The sequence below is a fragment of the Psittacula echo genome (genome assembly GCF_963264785.1).
Source record: "Psittacula echo genome assembly, chromosome: 16".
Taxonomy (NCBI): Eukaryota; Metazoa; Chordata; class Aves; order Psittaciformes; family Psittacidae; genus Psittacula; species Psittacula echo.
The window spans coordinates 5,841,547-5,868,763 of NC_137752.1; the positions used below are offsets into that span (position 1 = coordinate 5,841,547).

The 27,217-nt window shown below is 52.8% G+C and overlaps 1 protein-coding gene across 1 annotated transcript; it reads right to left on the bottom strand.

Annotated features, from left to right (window-relative positions):
* Positions 1-992: 992 nt before the first annotated feature.
* On the bottom strand, positions 993-27,064 carry PTPA (protein phosphatase 2 phosphatase activator). Its single transcript, XM_080630480.1, has 10 exons — positions 26,924-27,064; positions 24,710-24,810; positions 23,383-23,469; positions 18,400-18,525; positions 17,534-17,651; positions 16,891-16,990; positions 15,656-15,780; positions 15,058-15,158; positions 10,625-10,732; positions 993-5,595 (listed from the first exon to the last, which is right to left on the bottom strand). Exons 1-10 carry the CDS (start codon positions 26,946-26,948, stop codon positions 5,521-5,523), a joined length of 966 nt encoding a protein of 321 aa, XP_080486606.1. The 5' UTR covers positions 26,949-27,064; the 3' UTR covers positions 993-5,520.
* Between the last annotated feature and the right edge of the window lie 153 nt (positions 27,065-27,217).

Genomic DNA, 27,217 nt, shown 5'->3' on the forward strand with positions numbered 1-27,217 from the left:
TTGCTGTTGCTATTAGTATGCATTAACATTTTATTGGTGTTACAGGATGAAACATCGAGTCTTGCAGCTCCAGTGGGCTTGGGGATTTCCAGCATCCTGCAATATGTATCCGTGCAGAGGAAATTAAAATGTGGATGGATCAGCAAGATACAGGCAAATCCTCCACAGTAATTTGGAGAAGACTGAACTCAGGTGCTAGTGGAGCATATTCCAAGCTATCTAATAGAGAGCTGATGAGCTCTGTAACAGCCTTTTTGTAAGTTTTATTCTTGCCTACAAGGGAGTTTTTGCAGAGGGGAGATGCAATACCTGAAGTGATAGATTTAAAGGTATATGCTCTGAACATGGGAAAGGAAAACCCTGTGCAGAGCAGTTGCTTGATCAGCCCGTGCCCTATAAAAGAATACCCTCCAGTATCTTATGATCTAGCTGGAATTCCTTTCTAACCACCACACCAGTCAGTTTTATGTAGCTTGTAGCCATTCCAGGACATATCGACTCTTTGGAATATTGGAATGCTTTGCTCTTTTAGCAATAGTACAACATCATATTCTCTTCAGCAACATTACCTCTTGAAACCCAAGTGGTGTGTGTCTACCCAAGGCTGTAGAAGCACAGTGCCGGGCACATCATTAACTCTGCATAAATCAAGTGCTCTATAGCTGCACAACCATGCAACCACCAGGCTGGGCTCCAGCACCATAGACCTCACCACCTCAAATCCTTGTTTCTACACATAAAACTAAGGAGGAATTCATGTCAAAAGAGAGGATTTGGGTACCTTGACTTGGGCAGTGCAGTCTGCTGGGGTTTATCTCTCCCTGATGCCTTAGAAACAGATGGACTGATACGGAACTGCTCCTCTGCCTTCTCTCCTGCCTCCATTTGTAGGCTCAGCAAATCCTCGACCACATCCTTAATCTACTGCTATAAAAAGAAGCAGGTATGAGCTCAGGAGGACCTAAACACACCCCTCGGTGCCAGTGGATCCAGGCCTTCCAGCGCCATTCCCGCAAGACCCCATCCTGTTCCCATGGGTGTGCACGCACTGAGCATTGAGGAGCCCGAATCCTGATGGGGGATTTTGATGTTATTTATTATCTGTGTTACAGCTGCAACCGGGAACATGGGGAGCAACTCCTTCCAATGTTAACAACCGTATTTATGCCCTGCACAGAGCCGCCCGATGTAGACATTCCCAAGCCCAGGCTTTTTATAGCAAGCAGAAGCACCCACTTCACCTCCTCAAAAGCCTTCTCTAACCTCCAAAGCCTGCTCACAGCCTCATGCTCTTCACAACAAGCAGCAATCCAAGCTGAAGATGCTCGTCGCGGTTCAGCCCTTTGTCTGTTTGGCTCATCCTAGTTTGGAGTTTGGCACGATTCTCACAAGATCAGTCCAGGGAAAGAGGTGTTCGTCCCAAGGATGCTCAAGGAGCTTGTTCCGATGTCAATGGGAGGAGTGCTCATCCACTGAAGGGGAAGCAATGTTAAAGGATGAAGATCTCTCCTTTTGGCTATTAGAGCACAGAATGACCTCCAAAAGCCCTGTTCTGTTCTACATCTGAGAAGTTGCTTGTTGAAGCAGTGATGAGATCCCCGTGGGCTTCTCAACCACAGAAGGTTCCCCCTGGCACATCGGCAGCGGGAGAGCTCAGGTCACATTAGCAGCTACCCTTAACAACCAATTCCACCTTCTTCCACCCATTTCTGCCTCCTTCCCTCTCTCAGGAAGGAAGTCAACACAGTTCCATGGACACAGTGCAGCATCCAGGGCTCTCGCATGGTTCTACACCAGTTCCTTGGGATACAAAGCACATCTGCACCCTGGAAACTGCCAGCTCAGGTTTTGCTGCTCAACAACTGCTGGTCCTGCAGTGGGGACTTGTTTATTTCATAGCAGGAACCCAGCACTATGTAATGGAACTGAGCTGCACACCAGGGACAAGTTAATGCAGCAACAATGGCATGAAACAGTTCTATTCTTTCACTACCATCACCACACAAGGCTGCTTAACTCTTACTTTATTTATTCCTGGCTGCCACGAACAACCACTTGTAAAGGAGGGATGTGAAGACAGCGTTGAATAACACCACGAACCAGCCAAAGAATGGCAACCCCAAAGGATCCAGTTGGGAAAAAAAGAGCTTAGAAGCCTGGCTTGGTCAGTTGGGTTGAGGGGGAAGATGGCGAGAAACCCACACCACATCTGCTTCCCTTTCCCCGTGCGTCACGGTCACCAAGGGACGTGTTCAAAATGAATTCAAGTGCCTTCAGAAGCATCTATGATCCAAGAGGACATTCCTGCTCACCATCCATCCCTCCACGCTGCTGCTGCTTTTAGCAACATGCACTCACACAGTTGGCCTGTGTTGATGGAGAAGATATAACCCAGAGACAAGAACACCAGCATTTGCTAAGCACATCTATATTCACTCCAACCACTCCTGAGAAGGTCCAGGTATGATTCCCTATGGGAATCCAACAAAGCTGCTGACTAAACTGATGCTGGAAGTTCCAAGTCAGCCCCTACAGCAGGACAGGAGAAACAGCTGAAGCAAAAGGGTTCCAGTTCTCCCCCTGCTTCACAAACAAGGCTCAAACATCCTTTGGTTACCAAAGTCTCTGATCTTCAAGGTATTTGCTGGCCTGGGAACAGGCTTCGCACATCACCTGCCTGCCAAATCCAAGCTGGGACAGAGAGGGTTGGACACAGCCAAAGCATTAAATAAACAAACATACCTATGACAGAAAGACACAGGAAGGAGACACAGACAATACACCCGCTTCATGCAGTTAAATGAGTCAATTCTGGTGCAAGCATCAGCCACCAACACAGCAAGTGCCTCCACAAAGCATCTTCCCTGTGCCGAAGGCTCCAGCCAATCTGGCTCTGCTCCCACAGTGGGAGCAAACCCCAGTCTGGGGGAGACCAACACAGTCCCCAGTGCAAAACACAGCAACTTGAATCAAAACCACAATGGTGGAGGTGGAGGAGCTGCGCTGGGGGCTGCTACCTGTGTGGAGCCATCGATAGAGGAGCAGAGCCCTGAGAACAGTAGAGGTGGCAGTCAGAGGAAGGCAAGCAGCCGACTGCCACGCGACAGGGGCACATCCCGAGTGGGAGGATAAGACTCAGACAAGAATTAGCTGTTTGAAGTCCAAAACCCCCTAAGCAGGACACATCTGCAGACTCAGGCAAGCCAGAAACACAGAGCTCAACGTGAGCATCCTCCTCGGCAGGTCCCCAGTGCAGGGACACCGTCCCCAGGGAGCAGTGGCTGCAGCTGCAGGGGAAGGAAGCACCTCCCCACCCGGTTTTGGTGCTGTGTGTCATACTCTTGGTGTCCCTCGCATGCATGGATGTCAATGTTGCTACGCATCCTTTTGCATGGAAGCCACATTTCCATGGGATGACTGGAGAGACGCGTTCCTGACCTTGGGCGCTTTAGGATACCATGGGCTCTAGCTCAGCCGTTGCCAGTCAGATGCTGCAGAGTCACTTCAAGCATGGTGACACTTGCCAAAAGCCACGCAGCATGGAAGTGCCTGTCATCCCACTCCTGGCACTAAACTGCTCCTCTGGAGATGGACCCACTGGGTCCCAGCAAGCACACTGACCACCAGCACAACATCAGGAATGGATCCGTTTGGAAAGCCAACACAAAACACATATCCCATTAAGGAGTAAAACAAGACTTAACCCCAGTCTTCCAGTTTCATTCCAAATGCAAGTTTATAGGGTTGTTTCAGCAGGTCAGAAGATCCTTGTTCCTGCCCAGGGCCGAGCCAGAAGCAGACGGGACAGCAGCAGCGCTGGAGAGCTCTGCTTTAGCTCTGCAGACACCTGCATTTCACTGCCTCTATTTAGACCCTTCTCTTGCTCTCCCTCCCCCAAGAACCTTTACAAGAGGAGCGAGCAGGTCTGACAAAAAGAAAATAGTGAATAAAATACAAACTGAAGCTAAAAAGACACAAGCAGGTTCCCCACCACCACCAACAGTGCAGCAGCCTGGCTGGGGCAGCCCCACTGCCCCCTCCCTGCTCTGTGGGACTGCCAGGGAAAGGATCCCTGCTGCAAACACCACAGCAGAGCCCTGTGTCCCCCACCCGCAGCCTGGGAGCTCCCCAAAAGAAACATCCCCTCTCCAGATGGAAAGCTATGGACCACCTTGGTCAATCCACACCAGCTCATCTCAAACCCAGCACCAGCCGTTCCTGGGCCTCAGGTGATGCTGCTGGCATGATCTGGACCATATCTCCATCCATTGACCTGCCTTCGAGATGCTGCTGCTCTTGGCACTGGAAGTGTGGTCCCTCTTCCCAAGGTCCAGCAAAACAACACCAGCAGGAAATGACAAAGGGAAAGAGCTTTCTCCAAGTATAACCTGCTATCCCAGACTATTTATGCCTTTTGTTTCAGCACAAGAATATAAATGCATGTAAAGCTGCATGCTTGCCCCCTCATGCTGCCTTCGCTCTGGGGATGCCTCCCTAAAAGAGCTGGGGAACATGCTGCTTCAAGGGGAAACCCCTTTGCTCTGGGGCTGTCACTACAATTTATGACCAAGCAGTAGCAACCACAGTCACCTCGTGCCACTGAGGCCAGCCCAGCCCCAGGGCAGCAAAGTACAGAGGAGGAAACAGGGAGTACAGGGGGCAGGTTGGACCCAGTGATGAATGTATGTGAACGTGTGAGGTTTTGTGCCCATTAAGAGGGAGCCTCAGCAGGCTCCGCTCGAGCAGTGCCTTTGTACAGCTGTTCCCACAGAGCCGGGTCCCTCAGGGAACGTGGCTCCGGCTCCAGAGCCAGCTCAGCCCCCCCAGCCCAGACAAGATTCCCAGCTTCATCCAAGAGAAGAGGCGGTGGTGGGAAAGAAAGACCCAGGGAACCTTGCAGAAGAGATGGAGGGAGGGGGCTTTCATTATCCAGAGAAAGGGAAAGGTGAACCCTGGGCTTCCAGCAACCCACAGACATTCCCTACACCTTCCTTGACCCATTTCAGCCCTCCCCGTGCAAGCAGAGGTGGCCGCGCACAGACACACGCAGGCTCACACCTCGCCCCTCGCAGTGGTTTCCCAAACCAAACAGCAACAGGAAACTTCAATGAAATTCAAAAGGGAAACTGCAGTTACCACTGCCCGACACATACACATGTGCCTTCCTCCCTTCCACAACCCCTCCCTCCCACCATGAGAAGCAGAAGGTCTTTGCTACAAGGCAGCCCCTACTCAAACCCCATTCACAGCAGCCACGCTGCCCGCGGGCGCAGCAGAGCGAAGCCCAGCCCCGGCTTGGGCGCTGGCGACACATCCACGTGCTGGGGACGTGCAGGAGGAGCTGCTCCGTGTCCCATCTCCCATGCAAGGCCAGCGAGTGCTTTGGATCTGTGGTTGCTGATGAGGATGTGCAGGAATGAATGGGCTGCGTGTGACAGGCACGGTGATGAGGAGGGGGTGAGGGGAGGAGGAAGAGCGCCGCGCTGTGCCTCTGCTGCCTCCGCTCCTCCTGAAGCCTCCTTAGGATGTCACAGGCTGGATGGGGAGCAGGCTGCCGAACTTAAAGTGCTGGATCACAGGAAACTTCTCCAGGCACTGCAGGAGAGATAAAGAAGGGTGAATTCAGGAGACGTTTCCACCTTACGCATGCAGCCAGAGCTACATCCTGCCTCTGTTGTCAGGAGGCAGCGAGTTTGGGGCCACTCGACTCAGCTGCCGGCAGAGGGGTCGGTCCCATGTCTCCCCCCACAACATTCCTGTCAGGCTCCTCAGGCCAGTAACACTTCATAATCCCATCCCCTTCCCTTCAGCCAGAGCCTGTTGCCTGCTGAAATTCAGGCCTGGAGCATGAGCAGAAGAGGCACGTTGATGTCAGCAGCTTTCTCTCTCACCACCGCTCCTTGCTGGAGCTGATCTCTTTGAAGAGCTTCACTCCACAAACACTTTGAGAGCTGCAGAAACCCCCCAAGGGAAGAGACTCTCCCTCCCCAGGACAGTGCCCACACTGGGTTTGAGGCATCACCCTGCAGCCCCAAGGCACTGCCCAAACTGCATTCCAGGTTCTCAGGTCTTTCATAGACAAGCACCAGGGATTTTGCTGCCATAATTTAAGATGTGACCCTATTCCCAACAACCTCTCACCCTGAAATTCCCACCACCATTGCAGAGTAATGATGGAAGGAGTATGGATCACAGATCAGCCATATACACCCACTACAAGGCAGCTTAAGCTGTGAGGGCACAGCCTCCTCTGCTCACCATGCTGCCAGGGCAGGCAGGTCAGTGACTGTGGTCAATAACCATGTCTGGTTTGCCAGCACCAGCCTGGCACAGCCACTCAGGAGCTCTGTTTCTTTGAGCCATTGCAGATTCTGACTGCCCAGAGCTCAGAAAGCACAGAGCAGACTCACCTCCAGACACACAAACCTCAGCAGTACGTGTGGACCAACCCCACACTGCACCTACACCAGCATCTCTCCTGTCAGTTGTGAGGAGTTGCGCTGAACAAGGGCCATAGAGCACCTCGCTGTGCTGCAATGGGGATTCATCTACCAGTGTGCCTGGGGTATGACTAGTGAGATAGTGGCCACCTCCTCGCTGTAGGCAGAGGGGCAAGTTCTTCCCTCCCTAGACAGCATGATATGAAGAGAGAAAAAGAAGGCTAAGTGCTCTTGGGAAAAGAGCTTTTCCCCTGTACGCAGCTAGGGCATGGGTCTGCTGATGGGAGCCTTGATCTCCAGGAGATGTGAAGTACAACCACAGCACAGCAGCTACCAAGCAACAGGAATCTATCTACGTTCTTGGCAGTAAGAGCATCTGCTCAGAGCTGGAGGGATGGATGCTGCACTAGGCAGGCACCCAGCTCCCCACAAGCTGCAGCCCCAGCAGGAGGGTGTCAAGGCCACACTGGCTCCCGCCTGCAACCAACAGCCTCCCAGGCAGATCTTAGGCACAAGATGCACAACTCATTCCTCCAGGCTCTTCTTCAAAGCACAGTTCCTTCCTACCAAAGGGAGGCAAGAGCCATGTCGTAGTTACCACTCTTCTTTCCATAGGAGCCTTGCGCCCTTCACCAGGCTGAGCTAAACCCACTGCAGCAAGGGAGATCCCAGAGTGGGGAGGAAGCAGTGTGCTGCAGACAGCTCTTCCCCCCGAGGCAGGCAGCCTGCCCTTGTGCTGTCATCACGGGCAAGCAGGCAGATTTTTGCTCAGAAGCCCAGGCCTATGGTAATCTCTCTGGAGCCAGAGGTCAGACAACTGGTTCCAGCACAACTGAACTGCTCACAAGCATGCTGGAGCCAAAACAAGTTTGGAGGTGGTGAAAGTACACCACAGCAGTATCCAATGCTGGGGAATAGCAGCCACGCAGAAAACCACATGCCTCCATGGCAAGGCACCAAGGAGAAATAAGTCCTGTGACCATAAGGACACATCACCTTCAAAGCTTCCTAAGGCTCAGAGCTGCTGCCATCTCTCTGCACAACCCCTCAGACAACCCCTTGGAGGAAGCAGGGCTGGATAACAGTGACATGAGGGAAGAGCTGACAAATGAGCACTGGAGATGTTGACACCTAGAAATGCCAGCCCAGCTAGCTCCAAGGGGTCCCATGGAAGAACAGACTGGTTTGGGCTCCAGATGAAGAGCCTTCCCACCAATGGGAACAATGGCTATCCGTTCCACTTAACATATTGCCAGCCCAAGAGGAGACAAGCAGAGAAACTTCCTCCTCTATCCAGCAGGACAAGCACAAATTGACTGGATTACTGGAGGGGCCAAGAGACAGGACTCTCCTTGCATCATTTTGGGTGAAACCAATGCAGCCAACACTGGCTCAATGGAAGGGACAGGCTTATTTTCTTGTCACCATCTTGACCGTGCTGAAGGTCTGCTTGGGACTCAACTGCAGAGTAGATTCACGCATTGAGTCCAACCTTTAAAGATGGAACGAGGACTAGATTAGTTACAATGGAAAGTATTTCCCGAATGACTACAGAGAAGGAAAGGTCAGGAGACTCAAAAGCAGGCTCAGGGGGAAAACATCAAGGCTGCTGCTTTAACCAGATTCTATTCTGTCGACTCCTCCACTCGCTTTTAATGGAAAGAATAAGAAATGCCCTTGCACTTCCAAGGGAACACATCTTCACCCATTATATTTATATTACAAATAGACACATTTGAGATTCCATAAAACACAGAGCTGAAGGCACATTGTCTTCAGTCTACTGCCCACCCACAGACCCTGCAGCAAGCACCCTTGAGTACCTAAATCCAGACCAGAACTCCCAGCCGTATGGATGTACCTGGACTTTCTGTTGGCTGATTAAGTCATCCCACAGAAGGGACAGAGAAGAGATAAAGCATCCAGAGTGCTTTAAATGACCCAGGTCTGGGGACTGCCCCACTCCTACCAAGTGGGTGCAGCTTACGAGTGAGCATTTGACCTCCCCTGGTCTGCTCCTAGCAAGTGAGCCCTTTGCTCTACTGCTGCCTCTACTCAAAACCCAGCACTGAGCACTTCTCAGCCACCCCAGACACATTCAGGAGCTGAAGCTTCCATCAGTGTCTGATTTCATCCGATCTACCTGCAGTGGGTGATCAGAGGGGCAGGGGAAGGGAGAGGCACTTTGCTTGACTCAATGTTTTCCACACCTCAGCCTAAGTTTGTCACTACTATTGCCAGCAGTTTGTGTGTTCTCCCCACTGACACAGATACAGCTCTAGGTATTTTCAGCAACCCACCAGTACCGGGTCCAGCATTCCCACAGAATGTCCTCTGCTATTCAAATCAGACCAAAGCCTCCAGAAGAGACCACATATTGAGTGCACCTAAAGGAGCCAAAGAATCCGCCACTTTCTAGAGGATCCCTATGCTGCGCCAGAGAGATCTGCCCCAAGACACCAGTGGACAGGCACACTGCATGTAGGCACATCACTGCCAAGCTCCTCCAGCTGTGTACGTGGTGCATGAAGTGGGAGCAACCCTACAGTGCAGGGCATGTGGGTACCAGGCAGGAGCACCCAAACAGCACAGGGCATGTGGGATGCCTGGGGAGTACCCAAACAGCATGCAAAGGAACTGATGCAAAGGAAAGGAAGGACGGAGGCAGGGCTGTTGAGGCAGCAGCACAGCACACTCTAGCTTTTAGGGGACCTCTTTAACAGCATTCCCAGGGCTGGGGTGTTCCCGTCACCACCCCCCCAAGCTCCCACACCAGAGCCTCCAGCTCTGGGTTTCCTGGCAGGCAGCAGAGCTGTGAGCAGGGGCAGTCCCAGAGGGGCAGCTCAGGGGCACCCCTCCGAGGAGCAGCCAGGGAAGGGGGTCGCTCCCCAGCCCCGCTTCTCCTCTTTGGAGGCTGGGAGGAAAGCTGAGCTGGGGGCGGAAGGAGCCAGCGGGCCTGGGAGTGACACCTCACAGATTAGAGAGGTATGTGGCCTGGAACCTAAACACAGGATGTGCAGTGCAGAGGAAGGGCTGGGGGAGGGAGCGCCGAGTTCGGCAGAGTTAACCCCTTTGTGCGCTGGGCCTGAGCTGCCCGCCAGCCTCTGCCATATGTCCCAGCTCCAGGAGCGTGGCTGCCTTGAGCAGAGACCACAGAGAACAGGATTAACTCTTTCAAGCACTGCCAGTCCCTCCGGGCGCCCCAGGGAGTTGCACCATCCCTGCTCCTCCAGCATCTTTAGCACAGCCAGTGCCGCCCTGCAGAGCCAGCACGCTCCCATCCTTCCCAGCAAGAGATGCCGCCTGTTGGCTGTTCCCTCCAGAGGCCTAGATGTGGTGGTTCCTGTCCTGCTTCCTCAAGCTCAGGGTTAGCTCGAGCAGGAAGCAGAGATAAGGGAGAGCCAAAACTGCCCAGTTCCCCAGGTCAGGGCTGGCCAGGAAAGCCTGCTGGGGCAGCGCCAGCACAGCCCCGGTGCGTGGAGGGCTGCCAAGCCCAGGAGGTAGCAGTGGCCTCACTGTGCACACTGCACGGATGGGACATTGGTAGGAAGTGTTCAGCCTGCTCTAGGGTCCTGAAATGTGGGATGATGATTCAAACTAAGTCTCCTTCAGCTGGTAAAACAACAGTGTGGGTACCAGAAAGCTAAGCAGGGCAAGACATCAGCCCTAACCCTTCAGGTTAGATATAAAGAAGTTCTTTACTGTGAGGGTGGTGAGGAGCTGACGCAGGGTGCCCAAAGTGGTGAATGCTCCATCCCTGGCAGCGTTCAAGGCCAGGCTGGACAGAGCCTTGGGTGACACGGTCTAGTGTGAGGCATTCCTGAACATGGCAGGGGGTTGGAACTGGATGATCTTAAGGTCCTTTCCAACCCAAACCATTCTACGATTCCATAATCTAATCTGGAAACCTGCAACTTGCACTATGGGAAGACAAGAAATGGTAAAAGTCTGCAAGGAATGGCCAATTTGGGATTGGACTGGGGGCAAACACTAGGCAGGCAGAAGCCTACTCCTAGATAGAAGCACCTGAACCATTCTGGGCCTCCAAGCCCCATTCAGCATGAGATAGCAACTGGCTGTGATGGGGGCCCCACACCAAGGAGCAGCAGAAGAGCTGACCCATGGTGAAGTGGAAGGGAGGAGGTGTGTGGGCAAAGCAGCCTCCCCCTGCCCACGGCGCTCACCTCTGCCTTGTACATGCGGATGAGGCCCTGGTTGACCTTGGACCAGGAGGGCACGGCACTGATGTTCCAGAGCTGGTTGGAGTGCTCAGCAAAAGGACCCGTCTTCATCTGAAAGAGACCCAAAGCAGGGCTGAGGGAGCCGGGCCAGCCAGGAAGCTCGTGCACCAGCAGTGACTCACGCTCACACTCTCTCCAAGCACATTCCCACCAAGCCCTGTGACCCACGCAGCAGCCACCTCACTGCGCCTTCCCTCCCTCCCTCCTGTTGCGGCCACATCACACGAGGCTGTGGCAATCCAGCTCCCCACCTTCCTCGATGGAATTAAGCCTTTTCCTGCCACGCTTTGCTAATCTGCACACCTCCCTTTTACTGACTGCATCAAAAAAGCCCCACATAAGTCCCGTTCTCCCCACCAGTAGAGCTTGGCTCAACGCTGTTCCTGTTCTACCCAGAAACCTCACAGTGCAGCTCTGCTGGGCTTTCCAAGAAAATGACTCATTCCCCATTCAGATCAACAACAGGCAGCAGTGACAACCGCTGCTGCCTTCCCTGAATACAGGGGGCAGTGCAGGTTGGCAGCAGCTCCGGTGCCTGCAGCCCATTCCACACCTGCCTCTAGCACAGGAGGGCTCTGTGGGGAGGCAGGAGCAGAGGGGACACGCTCCAATCCTGCTCTCCAAACTGGCTCCATGGCTGCGAGTTGCAGGCTCACAGCAGATGCTTTAAATATATCTTGAATACGGGGGGTTGTATTTGAATATCCCAGTGTTTCTCCTCCCAGGGTTTGCAGGAGGGAAGCCAGGGGGGAGCTGCAATCAGGGACAGTTGCATGTAGATTCCCTGGGTTGTTGTCTCTCCTTCTCCTCCATGAACAAAACCAGACCCTCGGGGAGAAAAAGAAACACAACGCAGCCACTCTGACTGAGCAAAGTTCCCATGACATCAGAAACCACAAGGCCGAAGCTCACACTAAAAGGGAGCGTGGGGAGAGAGGAATCTCTTGGATTCTCCTTCTCCAACAACTAACCCCTTCCCTTTGTGCACGCACAGGCCTAGAGCGAGGGTGGGAAAAGAGCCTCCAAAAACCATTGCTCTAAAAGCAAGCAAAGCCAATCAATCTGCTGTGGAAAATAGCTGCTGCCCTTCTGCAATGTCTGTGGGGCGGCAAAGAGAGTGGGTAAGGGGATGGAAAGCCAAGACACCCCACTGCTCGGAGGACAGCGTGTTTCAAACCCACTGACCTCGGGGCTGGAGCACCAGAAGCGGGTCTGTAGCTCTGCCCGCAGTCGGGAGAGCACAGGCGCATCCCCACTTCCCCCCAGCAGTGCTTGGGAGCCGGGGGATGACGGAGGAGCTGCTCAGCCATTCCCGCTCCCCTCCACCGTGCACGTTCCTCGCGGATACAAGATGAAATACACAGATACACAAAGCACGACGCTGCATTAAGCACAAGGATTTGGCACCCAGAGGCTGCCAGGGAGCTCAGCGCCAGGCGGGTCGCTCACAGCATCCCTGTATGGGAGCTGTGGCTGCACGCCTTTCGACGCCAAGCCTCCCTCCAGCATCGCTGCTCTTCGCAGGGGCACAGTGTGCATCAGCCACCACCACTCCGCTTTGCTTCCTCCCCTATAAGCTGGAGGGAGCGTGTTGGTGAGCACAGAAGAGGCAAGCATGGCTCTCCAGCCCCACGCTCGCATCACTGCGGCCCTGCTCACGCAGGGCGCCAGTGAGGCATGGCTTGGCTATGGTTTCCTCCTGGGGAGGGAAAAATAGGGAGGATGAAGGAGGGGGGAACCAAAAGGAATCATCTCCTTCCAGCCACAAAGGGCGAAGAGGGAGAGCGGGAGGGGAGAGCAGAGGCAGCAAGCACGCTGCAGTCCCGCAGTGACCCCAGGGGAACGGAGTGAGTCAGAGCAGCCATATTGAGCAGGAAATTACTCACAGACGCGGCGTTCCTGCCTCTCGGTTCCCAAGAGAATCGGCCTTTTGTAAATGGTTCCTCTGTCAGTGCCGGGGGGAGGGGGACGGCTGAGGCCGTGCTTTCCTGTCAGCTCCTTCCCTTCCAGCAGAAACCCGAGCCCTCCCGTCCCAAACCTCCAAATTTAGAAGCCAGATTGAAGCTGAAATTCCTGCTGCCTGCCCTGGGCCCTTGGAGGAGCATCTGGGCAATCACAGCGCTCCACTGCAACAGCCGGCGTGTACCCGCACCCCTCTTCTGCACAAACACACACAGCCCTGCCACCGCCGCCATCCACAGCCTCTAGGGCAGGAGGCACCACAGAGGTGCTCCCAAATCATCCTCATCCCTGCACCTATGGGTACTACACACACCCCACAGCACACTTTGGCAGCAAGAGGTCAGCTCAAGCCCCAGTCAGCTCCATAAACCTCATCCTACTCCAGATCCACACATTCAGGTCCAAAATGACCCCACAGATTTCCCAGCTTACGCAAGGCTCCTGCAGGGTGGTGCTTGGTGAGCTCAGGCTGGACATCACCTCGCTGCTACTTGAGGTTTAAATATACATGTGGCAAACACCACGACAGCATGTATTCATACCCTGAAACGTCACACAGAGGCTGAGAAAAATATCTGCTCAAGAGCATATTCTCTTGGTTGAAGGAAAACAACCAGCCTCGGTTGTAGCTTGCTAAAACAAAACCTGCTCTCATGTCGGTAACACGTACCAGAAACACTATGGGAACTGCTGTGGTGTTTGCTACGTGTTTAGCAATACTAAAGGAGAGCTGTTTCCAGCTGACAAGCTCAGAAGAAAATCACATCATTCATTTATTAAAGGTTTTAATCCCTTCTCTCTTTTTTCCCTGCTATTTTGTTGTTGATTTTGGAGAGAAAGGAGTTGGAGGGCACTCGAGGCTGTCCCAGCCCCACCTAGCGGCAGTAACAGCATTCCCAGGAACTGGGGAGAGAAAGAAAACCCCAAAATTTAAAGGCAAAATCTTTCCTAAGGAGAAGCAGTGCCTGCATGGAGCTGGATTGAAAACACCACCATGCAGTCACTAACGCAGGTTGCTGCCATCCCTCAGCCATGACGCCAGGAGGGCTCCTTGCCACCAGGTGGCACTGAGGAACTCAGAGAAACACCAAATTCCAGGATTCTCAACAAATGTGCAGGAAAAGGAGCAAAATCACTCGCTTTAGAAGCCTCCCAAGGAGCTGACTTTCTGCAGGCAAAAGCAGAGTGACCTGAAGCAGCAGCTCGGTGCTGTGTATCTTAAACCTGACGTGTCAGCTGTGCACTGCACAATACTCTACGCAGACACATCAAGGGATGCACAGGTTTATGTTTTTAACAGCTCAGTGCACTGTCTGGGTATGACAGAGGCCCAAATCATAATGAAGCTTAAAGTGTCTTGGCTCCCACTTTCCTGTCCTCATCTTGATCTCCTCTACCAGCACCTCTTTACTACCTGCGGCACGATTTATGTCTGCATTAAAGGTTAAACCCTGTGAGGTGCTAAGTACTAACAAACCCTGCTAGATTCAGCAGGATTTGAAACAGGGTTTGGGCCAAAGGCTCATGGACGATTTCCTACATGAAAGGCTAAGCTCATATTCTGTAATGTCCCTTCTCTCTAATTGCTAAATTAGAGTTGAGTAGGGAGGAAAAGCAAACAGAACAAAGGGGAAGAATCACACTCTCACCTCCAAAGCAGCTCTGCCTTACAGAGACAATAAATCCCTCACCACAGCAGAGCATGGAGTTCTTGCTCTCTGCCCAGACCACACAGCAAGAGGGACAGTAGAATCACGGCCAGATGATCCAGCTGAGGGCAGAAAGCTGTGAGCTCTCATTGAGAAAACACTGCCCACGGTTGGCAACAGGCTGAGTATCACCAGCCCCTCAACACAAGGGTCCTACTTTGCTTCAGCAGAAACATAGTCCTGAAGCACTGCCAACTGAGTGAACCTCAGCACCATCTCTGCTCTAGATTGTGTGCAAATGAGGCTCATTTAATGGGCAGCTCCTGGCAGAACATGGAGGAGACCAAGGTGCACAGAGGTTTGGGAGCCTGCCCTAAGCAAGGAGAGGCCCAGGGCCTGGCAGGCTGCAGGGAAGGGAGGTGATCTTGGCAAGCCCAGCTGGTTTGCAGCTCCTACTTCATCTTCCTAGCATACTTGCAGGCACCAGTCTTCTCCATCCAAGTTCCCACTGACTGATACAAGGTGATTTGTTTGCTCTTGTTAGAGCTCCCTTCAACTGCAATCCACAGCCCATCTACCTTAATTACACTTCCCTCTCAACATCCCTGTCTTAACTCATACAAGGAGAGCACCTCAGACATGCAACAATGGTTCATCCATACAGTTCCATGAGAGCAAACAAACAAGCAAAGGAGGAAGAGAAAACCACAGTTATCTACTGGAAAGAGAACTTCCCTGTGGGACCAACTCCCTTCCAGTCCTCACCTCTGTAATGAAGAGGATGCACTCCAGGAACATGAAGTCCTTATGGTTTTCATTTACCACCTTCTCATCAACAAAGTGTCGAGGCTCCAGACTTGGATGGTCTAAAAAGAGTAAGAGACAATAAGAAGTAACTTGGATGCTGTCGCCCTCCTGAGACCGAGTTCAACCAGGTCTTTTCCTGTCCCCCTTTCAGAAGAAACAGGATCCCCCCATTGCAGAGCTCTTCAGAAGCCATCACAGAGCTGCCTCCTTCCATCTCATCTCCCACTCCAGTGCCTCAGCACTGGTAAACTCCCCATGGCAAAAAAGAAATGTGTTTTCTAGCTCCAAAACCAAACCTCTCCTTTTAAAAACCTTACAGCCATTGCAATGAAGACAGATGTACTGCACAGAGAAGCCTCCGTCTCTCAACCTAAGCAGCTAGCTTCATTTGGAAAGCTGAGGGGAAAAAACACAATAATCCAAGCCCTAAGCAAACTCTTCTGCTGCACCACACACCAATTTGACATATTTGAATTTAAAAGTCTCAAACCCCAACATTTTTGCAACTGAGACAGACAGGGGGCAGGCTGGGACACAAGGAGGTTTTCATGAGTACCTATCAGCTGGGAACTGCCCCATATGAAAGGTAGAAACTGGAAGTCATCCAAGCCCCACACGCCCTGGCTGCCAGCAGGCTCCATCCTGTAGGTCTTCTGAAGTTTTCGCATCACTTCGAGGTACCTGGGACCAAAGAGAGAAGGAAGGGTTAAGACAAGGTCTTCTTCTGCCTCCACTGACTTACATGAGGACAAGAACCACCAGTCTGCTTACAAGCAGGACCCCCATCTACAGCACAGTACATAGAATTCAACTCCTTTGCCACAGAAAGCAGCCTGAAGGTACGTATAGTAGTAAATTCCAGTCCCTTCTAAAAATTGTTGGTTTGGTTTGTTGTTGGTTTGGGGATTTTTACACCAAATTCACTAACAAATCAAGTGGCAGGGCTCTATTTTAATGTGTCTCATGTTGGTGCAGATCTTTCCTCACCCCCACTGTTACTTGAACTCTTTGCTCTCCTTCAGCAACTTCCAGAAGACCTCAGAAAGCTTTCCCCCTTATGGCAACTGCTACTTCCACTTTTCAACTGGAAAACTAAAGCTGGAAGCACCATTGAAGGAAATTCTTTCCTGGTCACCAAACAGTGATACAGCTGGCATCAGATCTCCGGACCCCAAACACCCATTCCAGCAGTTCCATCAGTCCCAATTCTACCTCCTGGGCTGGAAACACACCTCGAGGAGCAGTGGAGACCTGCCAGTTTCATAGAGGGTTTTTTTAATGCCTGGAGAGCTGTTGGATCCTCTGATCAGATCTGTCTGTCACAAAGCACAGAGCTTCACCCGTGTTACCTCTGCAAAGCTCAGTAACTTGTGCTCAGCTCAAGTAACCTTCCAGAAAGACATTGCCTCTAACAGACAAAGCGCTCTCACCTCTTTTGGAAGCAGTTACCATGGGTCACCCACCACACAGACCATTAAACAGTACATCTGCCTCCTAGTTTGTCTAAATTTGCCTTCAGTTTTCCCACTCTGCTCTTTTTCCCTAGGCCAGCAAGGCCTTCAGCACTCATGTTCTCCATGTATACGTCTTTGAAGGCCCTCGATTGCTCAGCTCACACCCCAAGGAGGAGGCTCATTTTGTTACTCCCAAATGGGTGTGGATGAGTGGAAGAAAGGGGCACAACCAGGCTACAGGAGGAGTCTGGTGCATAGAACAGGCAGTAACATCTCACACAGCTGGAAGAGGACAGGGACTTGCCACATTGCAGCCCTTCTCCTTCCATTACCTCACCTGTTAAATACTTTAAAGACAATGGCCATCTGGTCATCCACTCTGAGCACACCAATTTTGCAGAGGCAGCAGAGAAAGGCTGCAAATGCAGCTTCGTGACCTAGAATTAAAGAACATGAAGAGATGTGACACTGGTGTCTCTGGAGCCCAGGACAAGCTTCCTGTAGGCACAAGGGCTCTTCAGAAACCACAGTCCTGTCTCAAAAGCCTTAATTCTGTTGTCCCTATTAAAGCCATGAGCTGACAGTATTTCATCCCCACACAGCACCCACCCAAAGATACCTCCTAGACATTCATCATTAACTTTGAGAAAGGAACTGCAGCTCCCAGTGTAGGCACAAAACGCACCTATAGTCTCGCCACCATGAGCTAGGACATGAGCCTCTGACTTGGGACACACAGGAGGGGAGGAAGGGCTGAATTCCCTTCCCTGAGCTGACAAAACCCCAGTCACTGGGTCCCTTTCCAAGGACAACATCTCCCCCTGCTGCCGGCGAGCAGCAGCTCTCTAGCAAGCACTGCACCACCTCCAGCTCTTCATCCTTCTACCCACGTCCTCCTCTTCCTCCCCCTATCCTGGTTCAAAGTGGTGTTTCCTTGCACCTGCAGCATCCTGTTCTCCTGCCTTTTGGTACCCACGTACCTGTGCCATAGTCAATGCGGGTGGAATTCCCCACGGATTCCTTCAAGTACACAGCCACTTCTGGCGCAGCAGCAGCCAAATGCTTGGGAATCACTGTTGCCACCAACTTCTCTGCTTCCTGAAAGACACAAAAGACTCCCTTGAGTGAGTGCAGATGTGTCCCATCCCCAGGAAACAGTCCCCCCCTGCTCAGACACTGCTGCAGAGTGGGAGCTGCAATGGTGCAGTCCTACAGTGGCCAGAGCCAGCATGGCAGAGGAGAGAATCTCCTGTTGAAGAGGTCATCTCCAGAGACGTAGCAATCCAGGGAGAGGCTGTCCTGACATTACCCAGACCCCATGTATTGTGCAGGAAAAAAAAACTTCATCATCCAAGTCCATCAACCCACTTACCCGCTTGAGTCAGCTACACAACAAAAGCATTAAGAGAGCGGAAGACCTCCTGCAAGCTCATTGTGGCTGGGACTGTGCCACCTCCAGAGCTCAGTGCAGGGCAAGTGCTCTGAGCTGAAGGAATTGGAGCAGTTTCACAACCTTCCTCTGATTTTGTGTGTTACCCATCAGCCAGAGGGCAGGTACAAACCAAAGGAGCTCCTTGGGTTTGGAGGGCCCTTGTGGCTCACCCAGGACTAGGAGACCCAGCCAAGAGCTTCTATATGGACCACATGCTCTCAAAAGAGGAGAAGACAGCACCAGATCAGGGGTAAGTGATGCATATCAAGAGGTGGATCCTTTACAGCTCATCTGAGCAGTTCCTCTGGAGGCTGCTTGGCTACACACAGCGATGGAGCTGTTCTGCTGCCCCTGCTGGGCATGCTGCCCTGCTGTAGGAGCTGCATGTATACTACACGTGAAAGCCATGCTCACCTGGTCTAGTTTGGCATACCAGGTCCTGAAGGCTTTGTTCCCAAAGCGAGAGGGTTGATCCACTGGCGGGGTTTCATCAATCCATCTGTCGAGGGTGTTCAGGAGGGCCACCAGCTTTTCAATGGGCTACAGAGACAAAGAAGAGGGGTCATGGTGACATAAAGAAGAGGGGTCATGGTGACATAAACCAGAGCAGTCCTTCAGGCTCCAGCATCTCTGCTCTGGATTGGAGCTGTTAAAGCCCACGCCATCCTTCCCAAGGGTGACAAGCAGAAACAGGATGTGCCAACCCTCCCCGAAAGGCAGAGGGTCGGGTTAGCCTTACCCTCAGCAGATCAGTCCACTACAAAGCCCAGCCTGAGGCAGGCTCTTCAGTCACCCACACAGTCTTTCATGAGCTGTTAACAGCACTGTGCTCTAAAGCCTCTGGGAGAATTGCTACAGCAAGCTCCTAGCTATGGGGCACACAGCACTGAGCAGCAGAGAAGTGCTACAGAGTTCAGGGATCCCCAACACAAAACTCAGGCTCTGCATCTTGAGGGTCCTGCATCCCCCATTGGATACAGCATGGCACTCACTACATAACCTCACCAGTGGCTGGTGATGTGATTTGCCCTTCTCAAAGCCTCTAATCTTTGTCCTGAAGTGTCTCTTAGGAGCCAGGATTAGCAGTGTTGGTGTTTGTACAGCACCCAGCACAGCAGGGCCTAATCACGAGTCAACCTTCTCAGTGTGATTCCTGTTGCTTCCAACTCGTACCAGCAAGGCAGCTCCAACTCAGGGATACTCAGTGGTAAAATACAACCTATCTAGAGAAGAGGCAGCCTAGTTTGCCCAACGGTGGTTTCATCAGAGCAAGAATGAGAAGCTCTCAGCTCTCATAGAAACATCTCATTACAAACAGAAAGCTGATGGGAAGACAACAGCGAGAGCAAGAAAACAGAGCCCCCTTTCTTACATCTAGCATGGAAGGAGGAATGTGTAGGATGCAAGAGAGTGACTGCAGTTGACACTGTTGTGGCCATGAAGGAAGAGATCCAATACGAAATACAGCACAGTGTCTCAGACTGCACAGTTAGGACCAGGGCTGGCCAAAGCACACAGCCTCCTCCCTGCTTTACTCATACAGCACCAAGAGGCAACATCACAGGCAGCACTTTAAGCAGCTCCAAACACATCGGAGGCTGTGCTGATGACTGGTCAAGCCTGCCAGAGGCACTGGGATTCTCCTCGCCTGACTCCAAGCAGCCGGAGAGCCCACAGCCACCACAGCAGCTGGCCAGGCCTCAGGCAATGGAGCTCCTGTGTCTCAAGAGGGGATTCCTCCTTCAAGGGGACAAAGAGGACAGCAGAAGCAGCGGCTGGTTTGACTTTGCTAGAGGCATCGACCATGTGAAGCCGGCTGGTCTCCTGGGCTGTGGTTCAATTCTGCACGTCTTGCCTGCTGCAAGGACAAGGAAAGAGCCGAGCCCAGCACATTTCCAGCCCTTGAAGTGCCACTTGAAGGGGCAGGCAGAGATAGGCATGGCAGAGCTGTGCTGAACCAGCTGCAGATCGCTCCCCACGCCCTCTGCTCCCAGGAGGAAGGGTCCTGTGGCAGACACAACCTCCCACAGACAGCAGCTCCCAAGCTGCCATCCCAAGGACATGATGGGATCACCAGTGGGAAGCAGGATTGGGCAGGGGAGAGATCCACTCACCCCACAGGACCTCAACACTTGGCTGCTGAGCCAGGCTAGAGGCTAGGACAGATTGAGGACAAGACCTAAGGCCCAAGTGCCAAGGGACAGAGCAGACCAGAAGTTCCTCTGGGCAGGCTGCAAGCTGGAGCTACTACAGGCCAGCGCCTCACATACACATGGACCAAGGCAGCACAGCCCCCTCTGCTTCAGCTCCCTCCTAAAACACCCAGCACCTCCCCACTGCTCGGGGCCAGGTCTGGACTCAGCCCTGCTCCTTCCTGGCTGTTGCATTCCCCTGTAATTAAGCAACAGCCTCCCCAGCCCTGGGCTGCATTAAATAATTAAACCATGCTGGTGATTTATCCGCCGGCACCAGCAGCTCATTTCCAGAAGCCCCTGTATCCCAACCCCTTCCCAGCGAGCACTCAGAGCTGCCTGGATAAATGGCTGGCAAGGACCAGCTCCTTCCCCTGGGGAGCATCAGGGTCCAACCTCCTCTTCCCCACTCACTTGCTTTAAACGGATTAAAAAGCCCAGCCCCACTGCACAGGGGAGAGCAGGACCCAGCTGCCGGCTCAGCCATGCCAATAAATAATTCAAGAGATGCAGCTCACTTTGGGCTCAAGGACCTTTGGAAAGGGGGTTACTAAAAGAAGCTGCTTCCCATTGTCCAGCAGAGGAAATCCTAGATCCAGAGCTAACCCCAGGTGGGAGAGAAGGAGAGGAAGAGCTGAGCTTCCTGGAACACAACCATCAGCACCACTGCAGCCTTATTTTGCCTGGCTGGGCTTTTAAGCTCTATTTTTGCTTTACCTTTTCAGTGATCAAAGCAAGGACAGCCTCGCCCCTGCTCTCCTCATTGTGCTGATTTTGCATCGCCTTGACCCTGAGCCTGCCACCGGTCCCAAAGGCAAACCACAGAGCCTCCTGCAGAGCACAGACCTGTCAGCATCTCTCAAGAGCAGGGGCCAGGCAGACAGAGGTGCTGAGAAGGCATCTCAGCAGCCAAAGCTGCCTGCCGGGACCAAGCCTGCCCCTGTGGGCTCCTGGAGGAGGGGGCAGCTCCTAAAACCAGGGCATTTGCTGCTTCCCTCTTGGAGCTACAGACCAGCCAGTTTCCCCCAGTGCAGCGGGCTGTGTGAAAGGAAGGTCTGCTCCTCACATGGCCAAAATGAACCTCCTCCTCCTCCTCCTCGCTGCACTGCTCCTCTGATCAAACTCACAGCTCTGAAAGCGCTCCAGGCTGCAGCCCCAGCAGTTGCTGCACGGATCCCCACGTGAAAAGCACTCCCTGCAGGAGGAGATGGCAGGTCACAGCCTATCAGTCAGGCAACCTTGTGCCAGACACAGTGTCTACGCCAGAGTCCTAAGCAACAGCTCAGCTATCGCTGCTTGTCAGATGCCTCCAGCAAAACCCATGCAATCCTGCAGTAAGAGCAGAGCAAGCTCAGCAAGTCTCAGAAGGGGCTCAGCCCCCAAAGGATCCAGCAGACAGCTTGGTATCGACACATGCTATGCTGGAAACCATTAAGCTGTCTCATTCAAAGCACAGCAGACCATACTTCCCTGTGTTTCTTTTCCATAGCAAAGCAATAGCAGTAGGTCACAAGAGAGGATACACATTCAGCAGAAAGGATTCTAGGAGGTCATTTGCCCAAGGAAGGCGTCCCCAGCATTTGATCACGGAGGAAGATGGAATGGCACAAAAGCACATCAGCAGCAGGTACAGCAAAGGAGAAGAAAGCAGAGCAGAGATGCAAGCAGAGGCCACAAGGGGCTGAGCCTTTAAAAGCACAGATAAGCAGTTTGATCTACAAAGGAACCTGCGTGAACAGGCAACCTCATCAACAAGGCAACCCTGGGGATGCTCCACCTGTGCCTCCAGCCATAGGCTTCTGCTCTCCTCAGCACCGGGGAGTGAGACACATTCCCTGCCACTTCCCAAGCAGTGGGATTATGTCTCTTGTTTGTCACCTGGACTGGAAGCATGGATGGAAAACATTCACTCCAAGAGGGATCCACTGTAGGGATGCAGCCCCGATACAGAGCTGACAGCTCTGAGGGGTTGGCAGAGAATGTTTTTTCCCCCCTCCTTTGTTTTGCTCATTTTTAATGCTTTGTTTCCCTAGAACTGTTCTGTGAATGGTTGGGAATGAGCGAGATCCTGACAAAGAGAAAACTCAGAGGTGAATGCAAACAGCAGAAAGCAAGAGCAGCATTTGACAGCAGTTTCTACTGAACTGAAGGAACAAAAGGTGGATGCAAAGCCTGTTGGGGAGAGACTTGTTATCCCTGATCCCCCCCCGCGAGAAGTACAAGCAAGTTTCTCATCCATACACTGGCTCCTAGAAGGGAAGGCTGGAACTCAACAGGCCTGCTTCAAACATAAATGACTAGATTAAAGATCACTGTAGGCTGGCCTTTCCACACCAGAATTAAGCTCCAAACACACAGGGCCCGGCCTGCTTCCCATTCTGCCTGGATCTTTTTAGACTATTCCCAGCTTTCTTGCACAACCATGGTAAGTTTGAGCAGTAAAATGCACCCAAGAATCTCTTCATTGAATACAGAACAAGGGAGGGGAGTCCAGCATGCAGCACAAAAGCAAAGGTGGTGGCCAAATCTGCTCTGCAGATCACAGCAGCACCCAGAGAGCCCTCAGGCCAGCAGTGAGGACTGCTGAGGCCAGGCAGTAACACCAGTGAGGATGCCTGCCCTCTCCCCCTGGCTCCAAATGGTTTTGCTGTGCTTGAATAAAGTGAACAAGCCTTAAAACTGGCCTCAGCATCAGAGCCAGGTGACAGTCACATTGAAGCAAGGAGAAAAACACATCCTTTCTGCTTAACACCTTGGAAGAGGCAATCCTGCCCCACAGGCTAACCCAATTACCCCAGCTCCGGTCTGCTCCCCAGCCCCCATAGCAATTTGCTATGGCAAGGCAGGGCCAAAGACATGCCTTGAGCTTGCACGCTGTCAAACCAGGCCCTGCACAGCTCAGCTGCTGTGAAAACAGGGTTAAAATACATCCTTTTCTGCATCCTCCTCCTCATCACCAGCTCTTGTCCACTTGTAATTTGCTTCATTTCCCATCCAGCAAGCACACACAGAGCCTCTGCATCCTGGAGGGAGGACTGCAGGCTGACATTTGCATCCCCAATTGCATTTATTCTCCCTGGCTCCCAGCTAAGCTGCCAGCTCATTCCTCACCTAGGAAATATTCACTGTAGAGCCAAAAAGAACAGAAAAAAGGAAAAAAAGAAGCCAGAAAAGAAGAAAGAAAGGATCCAAACTCTTCTCCTACCTCTGAAACCTTGTATTCACAGGTCAGCTTCTTGCCCTTGACACCTTCGTTCAGAGTGAGGATGAAGCCCATGTAATCTGCGTATGCCTGCAAACACACCCAAGAAAGCAGGGTGTTAGTGAGCAGCCATGGTCTGTCTGACCAAGTATTGTGGCATGGAAACCCTCCTGCACTCCCAGGGAACCCTTCCCAACAGGCAATGCTGCTCTCTTGGAGACAGCCAAGGTGCAGGGCTGGCTGTGAGGTTACTGCTATTTTGGGCAGGAGGCAGATGGTGACTGCACCAAGAACTCTGCATCCTGTGGAAACAGAGAGGAGAATCCTACAAATGCACACTCTGCCCCTGAAATCATTCCTGCAGCTCCCTGCCTCCTGCCAGGTCCAATTCAAGCTCAGCTGGGCTCAGCTGTGCCCAGACATCCTGCTCTGCTTCTCCCAGACCTGCACCATTATCTCCCCTTTCCTCCTTCTACCCTTCTTCCATGCTCATGCATTTTAGAGAAGTGAGACACAGCCCAGGCTGTTCTCTTTAAACTGGCTGCTTTTGAAGCACCACATCCAGTGTTTGGGAACAGCAGATAAGCACGCTGCCACCTCTCCCTCCTCAGGCCTCTCTTACACAGAAATCCTGACCACGAGCAAGTCCTTAAACCCAGGAGAGCAAGCGAAGAAGCTGCACTCAAAGATCTGTCTGACCCCTGGCTATAACTTAAGCTTCTCTTAAGACATCACAGATCAGTCTCAAAGGGAGAACTTGCTCCTAAGAGGTGGGACAAGTCTGGGCTAACACACCAAGCCCTCAGAGGCAGAGAGGGGAGAACATGCCTGTTCCACCAGCTCCACACATACTGTAAATAGAAATTACCCAGGCAATTGAAGGCCTGGGCTGTAGAGCCCTTTCCAGTACAGCAGGGTGGGAAGGCCTTAGGAACCAACTCAGATGGGTGCTATTAGAGGACCAGGACCACACAGAGTTCAATCAGTGCTGGGTAAATCCAGTTTTGGCATAATGTCAGACCAGGTAGGGTGGAATAGTTACCAGCTTCTTGTTGAGCTTGTTGGGAGAGAGCACTAATGACTTTTAAGCATCTCTGGGCTCTCTCAACATCTGGGCTCTCCCTGGCTCCCTCCTTTGTTGGAGCATTTTGCTGCCAAGTAATTTTCCTACAAACAGTCAGTGACTCTTCTGCTTTAAAACACAAACCAATTCATTTCCCATTACTTGCCCAAACCTGCTGGCACACCTCTTGGCCGTTCCCAGACCAGACCTGGCTGCCACTGAAGCATAACCACCACTTACCAGCTTTCCCTGAGCCCAGAGCCGTACCTGAGAACGCTTCCACTTGGCCATGTCGGAAACCATGTTTATCTCCTTTTTGGGGATCACGAAGCATTGCTGGAGGGGAGGAGTCACCTCCTCAGTGGTGCCTGGGAGATGCAGAAAAGAGGTAAAATAGAGGCAGTGGAGAAGAAGGAATCCTCTGTCTTTTCTTAGAATCAACATGTATTTCTTAGGAGACCTCTCGCAGCTTGCATTATTATCTCACCAAGTCCTCCTCACCAAACGGTGCCCTCTCAATCTCCAGATAACGTACTCCTAAGGACACTGCAAGGCTTCAGAAAGTGGCATTATGTTTGGTTTCCCCACTAAAGACGCATTTCCCATCCAGGCAGAGAGGCTGGTGCAGGAGATAACAAAGACAACACCCACCTAGTTTCAGTCTAGTGAAGCCAAGCCTCAGGCCATGTGGAGCACTGAGCTCTCCTAACAAACTAACCGTGCCTTGGTTTCAGGGTGTTAAACCTGAGCTGCTTTCCTCTAAAAAGGCCAACTCCTGCAAAGATAAAGCTGGAGCAATTCAATAGCTGGCAGTCCAGAGCTGCAGCCCCTGGTCCAGGCAGCACAGGGGCTTGGAGAATTCTAAGACACAGCCTCTTCCAGGGGGACGCTGTGAAGATCATCTCATTTTAAAGCTCACCCAGAGCCCAGAATGTAATATTTAATGCAAACACAAGTTGTTAATGCTCTACAGGAGCTCCTTTCCCCAGCCTCCAAATCAGGGTTTGCTGTGAGGGTGATGGCAACGGGACACTGGAAGCCACAAATGCTGCATGAAGTTCGAGGTGATTTGCGTTACACTCCTATAAGTGTAGCTTTCAACAGCAAGAGGCAGGCAGCAGACCACCGTTAAGGAACCTGGGTGCTGATTGTGTTAGAGTCACCCAGTTTAGCTTGTTAATCCTAGAACATCTGAAGGCATTTGCTCAGCACCAGCTTCAGCGGCTGCTGTCCGCAATACCACAAGTTCAAGCACCGGCTCCCTAACACACACCACAAACTCCAACTCCTTAAAACATAATGAGCTGCATTTACATAGAAAATACTACCCGGAAGCATCAGCAGCCTTTTCTGCAGCAGAGCAGCGCTGTCTTGGAGGCAGATTAAGGGGAAAAAGGAATCCCAAGTCACAGGAACCACCGTGACCTGTGTGGCTGTCTGCTGCAGATTGGCACACAAGCTTCAATAGTCGTTGTGTTTCTCTGCCTTTCAAGTTCCTCATCTCTGGAACAAACCTCATCACCTGCTCGGGGTTTTTATGGTTAATTCCAAAGTTACAGTAAAACTTCCAGGTACAAGGATAGAGGAACAGCACACGGGGAGTTTAAATGAAAGTCACACATGCTTCTCCTGGAAATTCGGCACACAGCTCCGTGACCAGCATAGCACTCATGGAGCTCTTACTTTAAAAGAGCTTGGACCACCAAAACAACGATAAACTCCAGAGCCGTGGTGGGGAAAGGCAGACAATGACTTTTTCCATCAATACAGATAATTAAGACCAGAGATGTGGCCAGGGCAGTGCCCTGGGCCGGGGAGACCTGGGTCTCAGCCCGGCTTCTGCCTCCTCACAGAACTTGGTTCATCTTTCTTGTTTCTCAACCATCCCTTTTCTGACACACACACTTCATGTATTGCCTCCTGGGGAGGGGACCATGGATACTGAAGGAAGGAAGCACAGTGCGGGCTGCACAGGTTATAATAATACAGAAGCAAAAGTCCAAACTTGTGGGGAGTGGGGTGCAATGGACCCCTGCAAACAGCCCCCACCTCAGCACGGGGAACTGGAGTCACAGCAAACGGGCTGTGGGTGCCGGGGAGCCCCAACTGCAGCAGCTCAAGCACCCTAAAACCCGACCGTGCAGGCCCGAGGCTCCCCCGCCCGTCCCCGGTCCCTGCGGTGCGTGCAGAGCCCAGCCCCGCCGTCTCGGGGTGCGAGGGGGGAACAGGCACAGCGGGGCTCGCCCCGCCCGGCCCAGGGTCAAGGGGCTCCAGGGCCCCTTCGCAGCCGCAGCAAAGCCTCTTTCCCCTTTACCCCTTTCAGAACCGGGCACTCGCTGCCGGCGCCCTCCCCGCAGCCCGGGGTCCGGCGCCCCGTGCAGCACAAGGCCCTGCGGGCCTCTTCCCGCACACCCTGGCCCGACCCTGAAGACACCCCTGAGGGCTCCGAGCGCAGCCCCCAGCCCCGGGGCCGCCCCTCACCTGCCCGCCGCTCGCTCTCTGCCATCTTCCCGGAGCCCGGCCGCTGCCGCCACCCCTCACCCCTCACCTCCGGACACGCCGAAGCCGCCGGCGGCCATCTTTGAGCCGGGCACGCCGCCCGGCCCTGTCACTCGCGGGGCTGTCACCTGGCCGCGTGTCTCCTCCCAGCCTCCCTCGCCGCCATGTTTGTGTGGGTCACGGTCTCGTGTGCCCACACAGGACCGCGGGGAGAGGAAGCACGGCTCGGCGGGCAGGAGGACGCTTCTCGCCGGCTCCTAGGTGACAGAGGAGCCG